The 16,758-nt window shown below is 45.8% G+C and overlaps 1 protein-coding gene across 1 annotated transcript; it reads left to right on the top strand.

Annotated features, from left to right (window-relative positions):
* The first annotated feature begins 4,934 nt into the window (after positions 1–4,934).
* LOC118697543 (aldo-keto reductase family 1 member B1-like) lies at positions 4,935–14,257 on the top strand. The gene is made up of 10 exons (XM_036400249.2): positions 4,935–5,062; positions 5,293–5,460; positions 5,913–6,029; positions 7,358–7,435; positions 7,839–7,961; positions 11,120–11,226; positions 11,380–11,461; positions 11,898–11,981; positions 12,811–12,893; positions 13,618–14,257. Exons 1-10 carry the CDS (start codon positions 4,997–4,999, stop codon positions 13,658–13,660), a joined length of 951 nt encoding a protein of 316 aa, XP_036256142.1. The 5' UTR covers positions 4,935–4,996; the 3' UTR covers positions 13,661–14,257.
* Positions 14,258–16,758: the final 2,501 nt, after the last annotated feature.

Raw genomic sequence — 16,758 nt, 5'->3', positions numbered from 1 at the left:
AAATGTGGATTGAGTAATCCACATTTAGCGAGGGAGAGACTTTGAACTACACATTCACATTTTTAATTTCTCTTGCTTCAACACAACAGGCTGAGGAGGATAGATGGCAGTTATGGGAGAAAAATCTGAGAAATGTGAACTAAAGGCCAGCAGTTTAATCACTCCAGAAGTAACTGATAAAAGGAGATTTTTCTACTTAGGAAAAACTTTCCCTTAGAGGAAAAAAAAAAAAAAACAAACACAACTTCATAAGGAGAAAACAGAGAGGTGTGTGCTTGGCGGTATTTTCAGTCAGGTTTCCTCCTGAGCGTGTGGATTTTCCCTGGGACAGGGCACACTCCCCTTCCCCTGCGGGCAGCAGAGGGCGACCATCCCTCAGCCACCCGCGCTGTCCCCTCCCCGGCAGTGCAGGGACTGATGTCCCTGATGTCACACAGCGCGGGGAGCTCAGCCCCCGAAGTGCCAGCATTCCCTCTGGCCCCGTCAGCCTCGGGGCCAAACTCTCCTGGCCGCACCAATGCCCCTGTAGCTCCATCCACCTCCCCCTTGAGCCCAGCCACCCTCTGCCACTGCCCCTGGTGACAGCCCCAGGTGACATCACGAGCTATTTGCTTTTGGGGCTGTGTCACCTTTCCATTTCCAGCACCTGGGCAGGTGGCCAAACACAATCCTCAAGTTGCACACTGGGTTTTCAAGGCAAAAGATCAAAACCTTGGCTGAAGAAAATGAGCACCTTGTGGACTCTTTTCCAAAATTTCCACTTTCAATTCATGAAAATGTAATCCAAGAACATTTGCTTTGCAGCTTCCTAAAGAAAGCAACCCATAAAACCTTCTGTAGTCCCCAGGCTGAGGTGAGACTTGGCTCTGCAGAGATCAAATACACATTTTTATTGAACAATTAAGGTACAATGTTACTATGATGCACAAGTTTGGAGCACTGTCTTTTTAGAGAATACCTTCTCTAGCACGGGTTACACAGTGCCCATAGAGCCCTCAGTGGTTTCCTTCTTTAAGTATAACTCATCTACCAGCTGCAGACCCCTTGGAATTACGTCATTTCAGCATGGATCTCCTTCAAAAAGTGCACCTGTGTCTCCAGAAGTATTCCTGAGTCACAGTAGTGTGAGCTTATATTCTAGCATGAGACAGGGTGTTTGTTTCAGTGGTCTCAACACAGGTCACCACTGCCATCCCAATTGATACCATCTGCAATTTATGTTCTTTACATTCCATCCTGCACTTTATTGAAAGATATGTTAAGAACTGTTTCACCCTTATTCAAACTCCATCTTTACTATAATCATCATCTGACTGCATATTCACTATAAACTCCACCCCTTGCCCCTGCAGACCAGTGTAGTTAACACCTCACCAGTGCAAACATAAGGCACATATCCCAAACCCATCCCTTCTCCCACAGACAAAATTATCAGCATCAACACTGCAACAGTCAACATATTTTCCAACCACTTCTAAAATGCTTTCCAAGCTGAACTTCCAGCACTATCCTTGCTTGTGGCACTGATCTGCCCATCTCCTGGCATGCACCATCCAGAACAAGGCGTGTGAGTCACTCTTTGGTGTCCCAACAGCTTATCAAGTGATGCCAGCAGTAACTGTGCTCAGACCTTGCAGCTTTCAAGCAACAGCATCAGTGATCACCACTTTTTCAGGGTCCCTTTCCCCTTGCCTGTAAACTCAACCCAGCAGTCCAAGAAACGGCAGGGGAGTCTCACCCATGGGATCAGCAGAATCAGATGATTTGTCCTCACAGCCCTTCACTGGTGGGTCCTAAAGCCTTCCTCCCTTGGGAAGGACAGTCTCTGCTAGTAGCAGAGACCCCAAACTTCCCAGAACTCTGCTCTTACAAGGCAAAAACCTGCATCCCACTTGCTTCAGTATCCCAGCACAGACACAGCTACTGCAGGGACAGTTCACTAAGTGTTCAATATTTCTGCAGTTTCATTCTGAGCAAAGGACTGTCAAGAGAGCACTCAGATTCTGGGGAGCAGCACTCCCACCTCCACAGGCCTACCTAACCTAGCAACTCAGGTTGCCTGAAGAGGCTTTGTTTTGATTTGCCATCAGCTTTCAGAAAGCATCTGTTTCTCTCTTCCAAGTCATCTTCCTGCCCAGGTGCCTCCTCTCTTCAGGCAATTGCACACTGTGTGTACTCCCCCCTGGACATGCACTGGCTGCTCCACTTCCAGGACTGTGTATTCCCAGGGCCAGGATCATTGCCCTTCCAGAGTTCTTCTCACTGCTCCACTTCTGGGCTGGGACTCAGGGTAACTGAGGAGAGAAGAAAGAACACAGTAGAGCAAATGAGTAAATGCCTTTCTTCCCCTTCCCCAGCCGGTGTTTAAGCCAAACACCAATTCATCCCCCTGTCCTCCTCTCCACCCTGCCTTTGTCACCACAGGTTACATCCCAGTCCCTCCCTGGAACCAAGGGTGGCTCAGAGGGTGATGCTGGGTGCCTGATGCTTCCTTTCACCACTCAGTCCTTACTGTGTCCTAGAGCTCCTGGGTGAGCAGTGTGCCGTCCCCAGGGCTGCCACTGTCCCCACGGCTGCCCCTGTCCTGCCCAGCCCACAGGAGCCCCTTTTGGAGTGAGGTGGGGACTTCCCAGGGGCCAGAGGGACTCTGGGGGACACACAGGTGCTTCCCATGTGCCAGAACTCAGTCATCCCAAGTACAGCACCAGTTTCAGAGCCAGCCAGAATCAGCTCTGACCAGTCTGGGGCAGTTCATGGTTTCCCTCTGTCCAGGCTTCCCCAGCTGCACTAAACCTGCCCTTCCCACACAATAATCACCACAGAGGGGTGGAAAGATCAATTCCTCACCCTCGGCTGTGCCTGGAGCTTGTTATTTCAGCAGGTGCAATTAAAGCACAAAAGCATGAGGACAAAAAGCTTCATCAGCTCTGAGAATATGGGAGAGCCACCAAGATATGCTCCTGGGCAGTTCTGAGCTCAGAGTGAAAAAGTAGCCAAGGTCTTCTACACCAGGGCTGGCCAAGCCCCTGAGATCTGCCTCCTGGCATCCAGAGGTGGAACTGGAACCCCCACTGAGCAAGATAAATCTCCCCTCCAAGCAAAGCAGAAATTCCTGCTGTGCTTCCCAGTGAGTCAAGCGTGAAACCTGCGTGCCCTCACCTCCAAACCCTGGTTTAGGCTGTGCCTGTGTCTGTACAGACCCCTGCAGCTCTTCCCCTAGGTATGATCACACCTTGCAACACTGTCACCTCCCTACTTTGCCTTCATGTGTTCTCAGTGGGTCTCTCTGGTAAACATTGTCCATAAGGACATACCCACTTCCTTATTTTGGGCCCTGTTCTCAGATTCCAAACACTGCTGGTCACCAAAGTAACAACTTGTGGTGAAATTACAGTTGCTAAATGCAAAGTCAGCAAAACAAACTGAAAACTGATGAGATTGCTCCTCCTGTTCCAGTGCACGTGGATCAAGGAAAAAAAAATAAAAGAAAGCAAGACCCTCCTCCCCCTTGCAGTTCCTCAATGTCAGTGCTCTCTGTAAAGACATGGCCATGTTATCAAGGACACAGAGCACGAGATTTAGCAGGCTGGCTGTCACAGGGTGACATGTGCAGTACTTCTTCTTCCCCCAAGGCCCCCACCAGACCTTCGGGAGAGGCAAACAGTGAAAATCTGACTGGCCTTACAGCTCTGAGGGGAAAGGCTCCAACTCACAAGAGCTAACAGCAAAAACAAAATACAGAACAGCAAAAACAAAATACAGAACTTTTGCCTGAAGCCTCTTGTGACAGGATGGAGGCATCTCTCTGACTTGAAACCACGAGGGAAAATTCAACCCAATCAGCAAGCAATAAGCACCAAGTTGTGTAAAGGTTTTGTGATCCAAGTGAAAGCACATCGTATCCTGACAGGGGTGCCTGATGGTGCTGACATGAAACAGGAGGAACATTAAAGAGGAAAACCAATTATCTTGCTGTCCTTAGCTAAATGGAGCAAAAAAATATGAAGCTGCAGATAGCAGGGAGAGGCACCCAGAGCAAACGCTCGCACCTGAAGAAACTCTTCACATGTGAATAAGCAGCAAAGCCTCCCAGGCAAGTCTGGGTTTTTCCACTGTGCTGTGACGTCTTCAGCAGAACAGCAAATGCTTGTCTGCAAGAGCATCAAAGCCAGTTTGTGATGGGAGACTGCTGGCCACTACTGCCTGTGATTACAATCGTGCATTTTATTCTGCAGTGTCCTCAGCACCTCCCTAAAGACAGAGGGACAACACGATCATTATGTCACTCATTAAAAAGTCACTGTTCCTCTTCTGAGACTTTCAAAACACTTTCAAAAAAACCTCTTCCAAAATTCAAAATAAAGCTGGGGTTTTTCTTAGATTCATTCTGCCCTAAATTACTCCTAACCCACAGCTCGCAGTGGAAGCTGCGTTTGTCCCACTTGGCTGGCAGGAACAGCTTCTCCTGGCCCTCAGAAACCAGTGAGGTTTATCCTGGCTTTCAGAAACCAGCGAGGCTTCTGCTGTTGTGTCGCTGCATCAGCACACAGGGCCACAAGCATCCGGCAAGGGGGACCAGAAACCAGCGAGGCTTCTCCTGGCTCTCAGAAACCAGCGAGGTTTCTGCTGTCGTGTCGCTGCAGCAGCACACACACAGGGCCACAAGACTCCGGCAGGGGGGACCAGCCCGGGCCGCCACCCCTGTGGGGACAAGGGGCTCAGCGGGGACAGCTGTGTCCCATGTCCCCTGTGCCACCCCCGCCCCGGGGCTGAGGCGCTGCAGGAGGGCCCGTGTGCGGTGAGCACAGCCCGGGGGCTGCGGGCCGATGCCCCAGCCCGGAGCCCCAGTCGCGGCCTGCTCCGCTCCCCGGCCGCGGCCCCGGGCTCGGCGCCGCCCCGAGAGCCCCGCGCCGCGCCGGGCGGGGCGGGCCCGGCCCCGCTCGCTATTAAAGGCGCGGGGTTCGGCCGCGGCCGCGGTGGTGCTGCTGGCGCGGCCATGGCGAGCTACGTGCAGCTCAACACCGGGGCCAAGATGCCCATCCTGGGGCTGGGCACGTGGAAGGTACCGGGGGCGCTCCCTTGGGCGATGGGGAGCGGGGAAGGAAGGGAGGAAGGAGCGCGGCTCGGGCCCTGTGAACGCTGGCCCCGGCCCGGCCAGGCCGCCGCCGGGATTTGGCTTTATTGTAGCTGGGGTTTGCTTTGGATGTGGTGGCTTTCTTAGTTCTATCTTGCCGCGAGAAAGGTCTTCGATGCTGTGTTGATGAGCGCTTTTTTTGCCATCGCTTTTTTCAGTCCCAGCCAGGGAAGGTGACAGCTGCGGTGACGGCTGCCATCGATGCCGGGTACCGCCACCTCGACTGTGCCTATGTGTACCAGAACGAGAACGAAGTTGGGGAAGGGATCCAGCAGAAAATCAAGGAAGGCGTTGTGAAACGAGAGGACCTCTTTGTCGTCAGTAAGGTACGTGTCTGGTAATATAGGATATACCAGGGGATACGTTTTTATTTTAAACTCCCCACTTCTTTACTTGCCTACTCTGTGCAGCTGGGAACAATTCAGAGCATCGCTTAAGCTATTCCTGAGATTCCTGCTTTACCTCATCCTGTATTCAGTATTATGCAGGGTCCCTACCACAAATCTGGGTAATGCTTCCAGCTTTAGTCTTAATAAGTGAAACAAGACCACTTCTGCTGTCTGCCAGGACACCGTGCAGTCCTCTGTGCTGCCACTGCACACATTGCCCAGTATCACAGGCCAGTGCTGCTCACAGAACAGCCCCACTGGAAGCGCTCTAGGATGACCTGGTTTCACATCACTTTCCCAAGGGGACAGGCACCCTGCTGAACAGTACAGAAGAATCCCAAAAGCTTTAACCCAAGAGGTCACAATGTGCCTTGGCTTTTTGTCTCCAGCTGTGGTGCACGTTTCATGAGAAGCATCTGGTGAAGGGAGCCTGCCAGAAGACTCTTACTGCCCTCAAACTGGATTACCTGGATCTGTACCTCATCCACTGGCCCCTTGGTTTGAAGGTACAGTAACAGCAGTGTCCTTGGCTCTTTCTGTGAGTGGCAATTATGAGGAGCTACATGGCTTTATAGCCCAGTGATTGCTTCAATTGCACAGATCATTCTCTGTGTGTTGTGTAACAGCACTGATCTGGTGCTCAGCTTTACTGTGCACATGTGAGCCAGGCTGTTGATTTTTGCCTCTGAGATACCTTCTTGCATGGCATCTGCTGCTCTTTTGGTCATGGAAGAGGCAGACCTTGAACCCTAGGGTTGGGTTTCCCTGCTGGAAGCAGAAGTTATATCTCTTTCCTTTTTATTAATGCTTATGTTGTCTTCTAAAAGCCCAAAGTCACACTCAGTGTGGTTCCCTCTTTGTGGGAAGAGGGCTATACTTTGCTGCATGACTGAAGTTCTTTCCTCTGCATGTTACAGGATCACAGAATAAGAGATTGCTTGTGTTTCATTTCTGTCTTTAACCACTGAGTCCTTAAATACAATCCAGCTTGAACTGACCTTTGCTAGAGGAGCTTTAGCATTCTACAAGCTCTAAAAAGAGTTAAACTTTTTAACTCTAAAAGGAGTTAAGCTTTTTAGTTCCTAACTCTTCCACTGTCTGCATGCAAAGGAACTGATGTCTCAGCTTGAATATGTCCAAGCTTAGGCTTTCAGTGAGAATTTGATCAAGATTTTCTCTCTACCTCTTGCTACCAAGATGAACTGTTCTTTGTAACATCTGTATTTTTAAAATTAGTTTCACATGGACAGAACTATCAAAGTGAAAATGTGTTGCGGTGTAAATAATGAGTGAGTAGAAAATAACTAGTTTTGAATGAAGTTGATACCTGGCAGATAGTCCTAACAGGGACACAGGGTGTTCTAACCTTCCCTGTGCAGCAATTTAAGCAATGAGACTCCCCGTGAAAGATCTGTCAGAAAATCTGGTCCAGTATAAGGTGAACACATTCCAAGTCCTAAGTGGGTCCTTATTATGCATTTCACTAAAACACTTCATTATGAGCAGGTGACAGCTGTGTATTTTTGTAAACTGGCTGTGATTCTAATTTCTGTGTTACAAGTGGAGACTTAAGTTTCACCATATGGATTTTGATGAGCCAGGGGACACAGTGTCCATCAGAAGTATCTGTCCTTACTGGCTTGACTGTAGGCAAAAAAACCACCACAGTACCACGAGAACACAAAAGAAAACACTGAAGTGTATAGATAGTATTAAAGTCTAACACATATGTAGATAATTAGTTAATAAGTGTTTATAGGCTTGTGGTCTTCAGCTGGTGTTAACCCAACCTCCCAATAATGTGTGTTTCAAGCAATTTCTCTCTCACCGACAGGCAGGAGAGGACCTGTTCCCTGTAGATGACAAAGGCATTGGTATCTCCAGCAACACAGATATTCTAGACACGTGGGAGGTAAGTTCAGCCACATCAGGAGAAGGTAGATGAAGGTAATGAGAGCAGACTGATGAAGGTAATGAGAGCATCAGAGACTGCTGAGAGCAGAAGGCAATCTCATGTACTTGGAATTACTTGGAAAGACTCACTGGTGCAATAGCAAATTGTCATGTATCAATTCATCATTTTCCAGTTCTGACTTGGGAATTTCCATAATCTCAAAGAATGAGTCCTTTGAGTATGGGAAGCATGGCAGATATACACCAGTGCTCTGGGGTTTTTTCCCTCAAACTTGAACTCTGAAAATCTAAACACTTCATTTAGGTGTCTTGTGAAGGAAACAAGGCATGTCAGGAAGCATGTGCTGTTCAGGCCCTGCCTTTGCGTATTAGATGCTGACTTGGTGCTTCTTTTCTGCCAGGCCATGGAAGAGCTGGTAGATGCTGGCCTGGTAAAAGCCATTGGAGTCTCCAACTTCAACCATGAGCAGATTGAAAGAATCTTGAACAAGCCAGGACTGAAGTACAAACCTGCAAATAATCAGGTGAGCTGCAAAGTGGCAGAGGCAAGTGTTTGGTGGTGTTCTTTTTTGTGTGGTCATTTGTTGCGGGTATTTTTAAGAAAATTACAAAGATCTTACTTGGAAATCAGGCTATAGAAAGAGACTGGAATAGACATATTCTACTTCATAGACTACATATTCTTCAATCTCACCCTCCAGGTAATGCTGGTTTTATGAACTCTGTGCCACTGCTTGGAAATCTGGCAATAAGCAGCTCCAGAATCCCTCCTTGTAGGAGGAAAGGAGGGGGAACTCAGATGAGCTTGAAAAACTTCCTTGCAGTAGAGTAAGACTTGGTGTATGTATATAGAGAGAATTGGATGACTTTTTCATGATACTTCTGTGGAGAAGCCAGTTCCTGTTGCAGATGATTGAGGGAATTGATCAGGAATGTGCTTTATGGACTCAAGAGTTAATGAAGGTTAGGAGGAGATGGATTTGCAGGGTGGGCAATAGAGTAGAAATTGTATAGACAGCACTTGAATGAAATCTTAGGAAAATTCAGGTGGCAGGAGACCTTGGGAGATGATCTGCTCAGAGAAACATCAGCCCTGAGATCAGACCAGGTTGTCCAGGGCTTTATCCATCTTGAAAACCTGTGAGGATGGAGGCTGCACAGCCTCCCCAGGCAGTGTGCTCTGCTCCCTGACCCCTGCGAGTGTATGACAGGGAGGGGGAGTTCTCCTGCATCCAGTTTCAACCTCTCTTGTTTTTAGCTTGCATCTGTTGCCTTCCTCCAAGCACCACTAAAGAGCTTGGCTTGTCTATGAATGACCCCTTTTAGGTGCTGAAAAGCTGCTACTAGGAGGCCTGAAGCCTTCCCTTCCCAGAAGCCCAGCTCTCTCAGCCTTTCCCAGTCTGGCAGGTTCTCCAGCACTTCCCCATCCTGGAGTTTCTCTGCTGAATTGATGGCAGTCTGTCAGTATTTCTGCTGCTGAGGGGAGCTGGGAAGAGGAAAACTGGACACAGTGTAATGAAGGTGGTCTGGCAAGGATGAGTAGAGGCAAATGATCCCTTCTCACAGTTTACTGGCTGTGTTCCTTCTGCCGGGGCTCACTGCTGGCTCATGTCCTGCCCCCAGTCCTTTCTAGCATGGCTGCTTTACAGGTAGTCAGGTTCCAGCCTGTGCTATTGCCAGGGGCTTTTCCTTCTCAGGTTCATGGCTTTGTGTGCAGCCTTGTTGAATTCCTTCAGGGTTTTGTTTGCCTGTTGTTTCTGCCTGAATGGGTCCTGCTGCAGTGGCAGTCCTGCCCTTGAGTGGTTGTTCCCCAGTTTGACATCATCTTCAAGATTGACATGATTATAGACTGGCACAGGTTGCTGAAGTGGACAAGTCCTAGGACACGCCCCAGTGGGGTCTGCCTAGACTTAACCTTGACTCTTAGGGCATTTGAAGGACTCTAGTCAATTACTGATTTTTAAAACATTTATTGTGGTCATTTATTGTGGTAACTTGAGCATTATCTGCCCCAAAGCACTTTCGGAAAACTGAGTTTTATGGTAACCTTTCAACATCTGCCACACCTTATTGCCACGATCACTATATGACAATTACATTATTATTATGTATACAATATCATTAGTATCATTATTATCATACCAATTAGCTTCATAGGGGTCACTGATCTTGGACCTCTGACACTTGGAAATGCCCTCAGACTCTAAATGATTATTGATTTTAATCAAGTTTAGCATAAAGCATTGGGTCTTTGGTTCCTGTCCTTTATAAACTATGGCTTCTGAAGAAATGCCTGCAAGCTTGAAAGCTTACTGTTACTAACATTTACCAATTGGGCTAATAGAGTGTTTCCTGAAAACTCTGTGCAGATATCTCACATGTAATCCACTGTCTTTCTTGTCATTCCTATTCTTTATTTGACTGCAGCCAGGTTGAGTTGGTTTCAACTGTAGTGAGAAATTAATTTGGCAAGGTAGTAATTACAGAACGATGATGCTAGTACTTAATTTAATTTTTCAAGTTGAGTGCCAGTGGAGAGGTGAGGATGACTGCGCCTTGCTTTTGTTGCATAAATTCTACTTATTGAATAGTTAAGAAAACTAGATGCTCTATTACTCTTAAATAGCTGTCTTTCTGCAACTGCTGAAGCAAAATAAATATGTATAGTATGTCCTAAAAATGGAGCTCTCTGTTCTGTTTAATATTCCAGCATGTCTCAGAGGGGAAAGAGGCATGCAGGCCTCTGATAACAGCAGGCAGCTAGAACCACAAATAAAGAGCTCCAGGCTGTAAACTGATTCCATGTTTTGCACTGCCTTGCTCCACCTGCCAGCAGCACAAGTTTCCAGGGACTGCCCTCAGAGTGCAGCTGCAGGAGGCTCAAATGGCAGCATAGTCCAAAGGGTTCTTGCTGTTGCCTGCTGGAAGAAAAGTAGTGCTCCCTGGTGTGCAGCTATCCTGAAAGTCCCTCTGTGCAAAGTATCAAATATTCATGCTCATTCACTGCCTCCTGACACGTGAGCAGTTCCTGATCCATACTCCCTAGCTGTGCATGTGCCTGCCAGAACACACACCCACTGGGCAGGAGGCTGTATTCCATTATGCAGCTCTTCTTATGGAAGTTCATGCTAAGTGCACGTGTGGTTGTAAAAGGTCTGTAATGGGCACTAGGCTGAAGGTCTAAAATCTGTAGCAGCCAACCATTCTCAACATTTTCACATTAGAGGTGTTTAGTGTGAGTATTGACACAAAGCAAATAAAGACTAATGGAACAATGCTGACCTTGAAGTTAATATGGCAGCTGTGAAAAAATATTACTGGCATGTTTAATTAGGGGTGAAAAAAGAACTTTGGTCTGCAATCCTATTGCTGTGGTTTTACAGCTCTCCTGGGTGTGCATTTTACTGTCCCATTAAAGCAATTGTGTAGCTGGTCACCCATATGCTGGAGATGATCCAAATCAGCCAAGTTTTAAGGAGTTTTGTCACAGTCCTTGGACCCTTCACTGCAAGAAGAGCTACTATAAATAGTAGTAAGGGGGTGGGGCATAGAGAAAATAAAGACTATAATATTGCTTAGAGACTATTGAGTTAGCACAAAAATCAGCCTTTGATTAAACTAATCCCTAGAACATGTTAAAGCAGTTAAGTCACTGTCAGTCTCTATGTTTTTATGTTGGCAGGTGGAGTGTCATCCATACCTTACCCAGGAGAAGCTGATCAAGTACTGCCAATCCAAAGGGATTGCTGTGACAGCCTACAGCCCCCTGGGCTCCCCTGACAGACCATGGTAAGGCTGATTTGCCAGGGAGCTGTGTGGTTTATTCTGGAAGAACTGAGACTACGTGCTAATGTGCAGCATTAATTTTTCATCCAGATACAGATCTTTACTAGGTTGGACCTATAGAGGTTTCTTGCCACTGATCTTTTTTCCTCTGTGTAGGGCTAAGCCCGAGGATCCTTCCTTGCTGGATGACCCCAAGATCAAAGAGATTGCAGCCAAGCACAACAAAACCCCAGCACAGGTGGGTGGGTGCCACAGTACCCCTTCTTGTAGCATAAGCTCATGACAGTGTAGAGGACAGGCTGGCTGTTTGTCCCCTGTCACCTGTGGTGTTAGGTAGCAGTGCAGGTTTGTGGCCTTCCATGCATGCTTGCAAGGGTGCTCTGATCATCACAAGAAACATTTTCTTGACCCATCTTGAGATGCTGCTATGTTTGTTTGTCTTGCCATCTCAAGTGTTGTGGCAAAGAAGGGAACATTTGAATAGCCTGCTCAAAATCTGGGTGAGAATTCAGATAAAATTTTACAAGCAGCTCCACAGAGTGAGTTAATTCTGCTGAACTGTACCATTTACAGAAGTACCTGTAAATTACTTGTTGTTTAGCAGAGCTAAACAGGCTGTGCTTGCATGGAGCAGGAGCCATCCCCTCTCTGATGCAGTGCTGTGCCTCTTGCAGGTTCTCATCCGGTTCCACATCCAGAGGAACGTGGTTGTGATTCCCAAATCCGTCACCCCACAGCGCATTGTGGAGAACTTCCAGGTGGGTCAGTGGAGTGAGCTGATGCATGGCATGTCCAAGGATGGCTTGGCTTCTCCCTGCACAGCCAGCAGTGAGCCTTTCTCACCCTTCCCAGGTGCTCTTCTGACAAGAGGACTGAGCTTTTCCTCCATGTGTTTACCTGTCTCCCGAGGGCTGAATTTATTATTACAGTGGGAGAGCAGGAGTGACCAAAGCTTTGGGAAACACTCTATCCTGATAATCTGAGCAGTCACATTGTGATTCTTCCTGTTTTGTGTCATGTGAATGAGTCATTTGACAGCTTCTTTGGGGCCTGAGTGCAGTAGCACACCCCAAAAGACTTCTTAAAGCAAGCACTTTTAAGGAAGTAGTCCTGGTGTTCATAAACCATGTTGCTGCTCTGAATTCAGTGGTCCTGGACTGGACCCAGTGTTAGGATTTTGCTTCCAAACACTCAGTGGCTTTAGGTGGAATGTGGAGGTCTTGCAGCTGCTACTTTGGCTTAGCACAGAGAGATGCATTCTTGGCCAATGAGAGATGGAGGCATTCTGCTACACAGTGCTCCCCAAACTTCTTCAAGCAGCTGGCAGGTGTAACTGCAACTTGAGAGTCTATAATTCCTGCCTCTTCCTGCTCATCTCCCTCTCCCACTCCAGCTAGAGGAGGCTCACAAATCCAGGGAGTCTCATCTTTTTTCTTTTTCTTTCCCTTGTGAAGCAGTCACTTCCAACAAGCACCTACACTGTGGACTTGTTCTTTAATTGTGGGATTTTTTTTTTCCTAATTTTTTTTCTTGCTTACAAGCACTGCTTTGTTCAAAGAGGTGATTTCTGGCTTTTTCTCCTGTTAGGTGTTTGACTTTGAATTGACTAAAGAGGAGATGGCAACTATTCTCAGCTTTAATAGAAACTGGAGAGCCTGTGAAATGTTTGTGTAAGTGGCACTTCCTTTTCTTTAAATGATTAAGTTATCACATAGTTCAATAAATGAAGCTACAGATGGTAGTCTTGACTGAAATTCAGGATATGCAAACTCAATTTTCAAAGGGGTCATCTTCTAAATAGCTGTCCAGAGTAAGATTTTTTTTAAATGTTCATTTTGTGAACCAAAACATGGTGACTATTGAGCAAACTTCATTTTCAGTTCAGTTGCCAAGAAAGTCTTTGTAGCTGGAATTGCAACAGGAGGCCTCTTATTTGTAATTTTTTTGTCCCTATTGGAGGAATGAGCATGATGCAGACTTTAAAACTTGATTAGCTTTGCTCATGCTGTTTTGTCTGAAGTACATTACAAAATCTGTGTGTTCTTCAGGAGTTGTTGGGAAGGTAGATGAACATTCAAAATATGACATGAGGATTTGCTACTTGAAAGTGTAGATCCAGATATGAAATCTTTTTTGGAAAGCTGCAAAAAAAGGTCTTCCTGTCAGTAAATAGAAAAATCTTGACTTAGTTGTCTACAAAGCATCTCTAGGTCCCATCACCCAAACAACAGAAGAGTTTTTTTGTTTGGAAATACAGCATGTCACCAAGGAAAAGAGAAACAAACTTTGCTTTAATACAGTTAATCTCTTCCCTTGGTGGGTCTTTGAAGTGGTTACAGATGCATGCAATGGCTTTGGGATGTGAGATAATCTTTGCTTTTTGATTTCCTCCAGGTGCAAAACTCACAAGGGTTACCCTTTCAATGCAGAATACTGAAGATGGTTCCCTGCCTTTCTCCAGGCTTCCCAGATATGCTTCTGCTGTTGCCTTTGAGTTGTCTGTGTAGCTTTTTCACTGCATCAGACACCCCTCCACACCCCCATTTTTTCCTTTCTTTTTCCCCCACAAAGATGCAGTATATGTACTCTGTGACTTTGTGCTGTTTTCTTTTTTTGGAAGAAGGAAATGCTGAAATGGTTCTGGAGAGCACACTGTGTGGACTAGTAGATTTTCTTTGCCAAACAGCAAGTCTGGAATTGGTAAGCAGAAAGCCTTGAGCAAGTTTGAGCAAGCAGTCACTTTTATTTTGGAATACTGTGATTTGGAGCTAGTGACTATTGTTGTCTGGAAGGACCAGGATATTGGCAGATATTGCATAATGAGGTTTGCTTTTTTTTTTTTTCTTGTTACTTTTGGGGTTGGTTTTGTTTCTTTTTAACACTCCATACCTTTTTATTTTCCCTCTAATTGGAAGTATAAGTTGATTTCTAAGTGATTTCTACATGGGTAGCTCTTTGAAAAGTGTATAGATCCTGGTTTCTTGGTGATATAAAAGCTGTTTTGCTTATAATAAAATACAGTTTCATTACTGTGTGTAATGAGATGGTTATTTCAGTCATGCTCTAATGGTGGTAATGCTGGAGCAGCTGTATAATATCAGCTGTCTCTAGAGATTACACAAAAGCAAGAAAATTACCATCCCCCACAAAATCATCTGTTGATGTTGACTTCTTGCATGTGCTCTGGGAGCTGCCTGCTGTTCTCATGGTTGAATTTGTGGCCACTGAGTCTGTTTGTGCCTCTCTTTAAATAGAACTGGTTTGGTTCTGACAAGCAGTGCAGTCATGTTTAATTCAGTTTTTATCTTACTGAGGTGATAGTGTACTTTTGCTAGTAGAAAACTCATTCCACTGAAGACTTGAAGCCTACACAGCATTGCTTTAATAAGCAAATTTGCCCTCTCCAGCAGGGAGCACATGATTCAGGAAGGAATTCTGTGATTGTACAAGATACCATTGGCAAATATAGTAAAAAATGGGCTTCCAAGAAAATCCTGTGTAAAGCTTTGTTCGGGGAGCACAGAAAAACAGGCTGATACTGAACTTCTGGTTTGTGAGCTGTGTTTGTGCTTTTCACAATGCTTGCACATAGTGGTTTTAAAGCTGTTGCCACCTGAGAGCTGCTCAAGACTATTCACAAAATGCATTTGGGCACTGGTAAAAGCAGTGACTAATGTTGGGGAACTTTCTTGCATATTCCTGTGAGAGTTTTTCAGATGTCTGAGTAGGTTTGGGATGTGAATGGGTCCCTCTGAGGAGGTTCTCTCTGAACAGATGGAAGAAGGGGATCCCAGGGCTGTTAATGCATAACCCATCTAAATGGTAAATGTAGGATTGTGATTCCATAACTGTATAGCTAACCTTAAAGTGAACTTGGCCAGGTTAAAATGTAACATGAAGGCAATTTGATATCAAAGTATTTGTGAAATAGGTGGTTTGTTTCCTGGTTCTGAGCAAAAGGAGTCTAAGGAGTCATACTAATTGAAAATTACAAAAAAAATCTGCTTTATCAATGTAATGATTAGTATTTATTAGAAAGAAAAATTCTAACAGTATTTTAAAAGCTTTCCAGAAATGCTAAGACCAGAATTAGCATGCAACATGGTTTTGGTCACAATAATTTACAATAGGCTGAACAGACCAGATTGAGTTAACTTAAAATATGAGAAGGAAAGAATCAGTGTCTGACTTGAAGCAATATGCTCCTCTTATGCTGGTTCTTCTAATATAAATTGATTATAAATCACTTTAAATTCTGGACTTAAAAGCACATACAGAAAGCTTCAGCTCTGCAAGTGTTTTTGGGAATCTCTAATGTGATAAACAAAAGCCCTGAGGCATCTAAAAAGCCAGAAGATGTGATGTTCTTTGCTTAGTCTGAGCTGTGGCAGAAAACTGTTTGGGGCAATGTTGACTTGCTTGCAAATAACATTTTTTGTGACAAGTGTGTTCTGGCAAGAAGTTACATTGAGGGTCAGGGTTTCCAAAATAGTACATCAGGTTCTGTTAGCTTCCTCTGTTTTCATTTCACTGCAGCTTTATGGAAGTTAGAAATGAAATTTTCCATTCTGGAAGTAGGAATTTTACTGGAGACAGACTGCTCCACAGCAGAAGGGAGAGCACTGGGGTGGAGTGGCATTGTAACAGGCTCTCTCTGTATTTCACTGCATGACTTAGTGGGAAGGAATTTGGAAAGGGTCGTTCTGGAGCACAGTGCAGCACTTAGCCGGCAGAGGGCTTGGAGCTTGAAGTGTCAGAGTGGGAATAGAGGGAAAGCAGAGAAGCACCTGAGTGCAGGGGTAATGATGCACAAGCTTGAACAGAAAGCAGGCTGCTGTCAGCTTGGGAAGGGAGTGACAGGAAACCTTGTCACCCTTAATGGTTTTGGATTTGGATTAACGGTTTTGGATTGCTTCTCCAAGCATACAATTAAGGCTGAGATGGAGGAAGGGGCAGTCTTCCTTTAGTCTAGGTTGATCTAGGAATTATTACAGTAAAATAGAGGCTGTTGTACCCCCATGCTTGTGCCATTCTCTCTGCCTCCAAGAGCAGAGATTTCCTTTCATCTCCTAAAAGGTAAAGTGGAAAGATCAAAGAGCTCAGTATCCGGAGCTCAGCATTGCTGCCAGCTGAGCTCTTCCTGCTGAAACTGTTCACAGCATTTGTTTTTGTATTGTGATTTGACAGATCTCTGGGTTTCTGATCAAAGCCTTTTTAAGGACAAATACAGTCTTGTAGCTCTTCCAATGAAAAGTTGGTGTTGTTTTGTTTTGTGTTCTTAATTTAAGAACTTGTAGTTCAGCTCCACCTTGTCGGCCTCTTCCTAGACATTCTGGGGACTCTGCTGCAGCAGCTGAGCTGGTGTGATCCTGTGGCACACCCTGGGAAGAGGATTTCCAGCCTACAGGAAAGATTAGGAGCAGCTAACAGAAAAAAACTTGTCCTTGAAACTGGTAAAAGCGGTACTTGCACAAAATCTGTTTCACTTCCAGCTGTACTCACTGCTCCAAATGATACCAGATTAGCAGGCTTTTA

The sequence above is a fragment of the Molothrus ater genome, chromosome 5 (genome assembly GCF_012460135.2).
Source record: "Molothrus ater isolate BHLD 08-10-18 breed brown headed cowbird chromosome 5, BPBGC_Mater_1.1, whole genome shotgun sequence".
NCBI classification, from domain to species: domain Eukaryota; kingdom Metazoa; phylum Chordata; class Aves; order Passeriformes; family Icteridae; genus Molothrus; species Molothrus ater.
The sequence above is the reverse complement of the archived record's forward strand: the minus strand, read 5'-3'. Positions and strand labels throughout refer to the sequence as shown.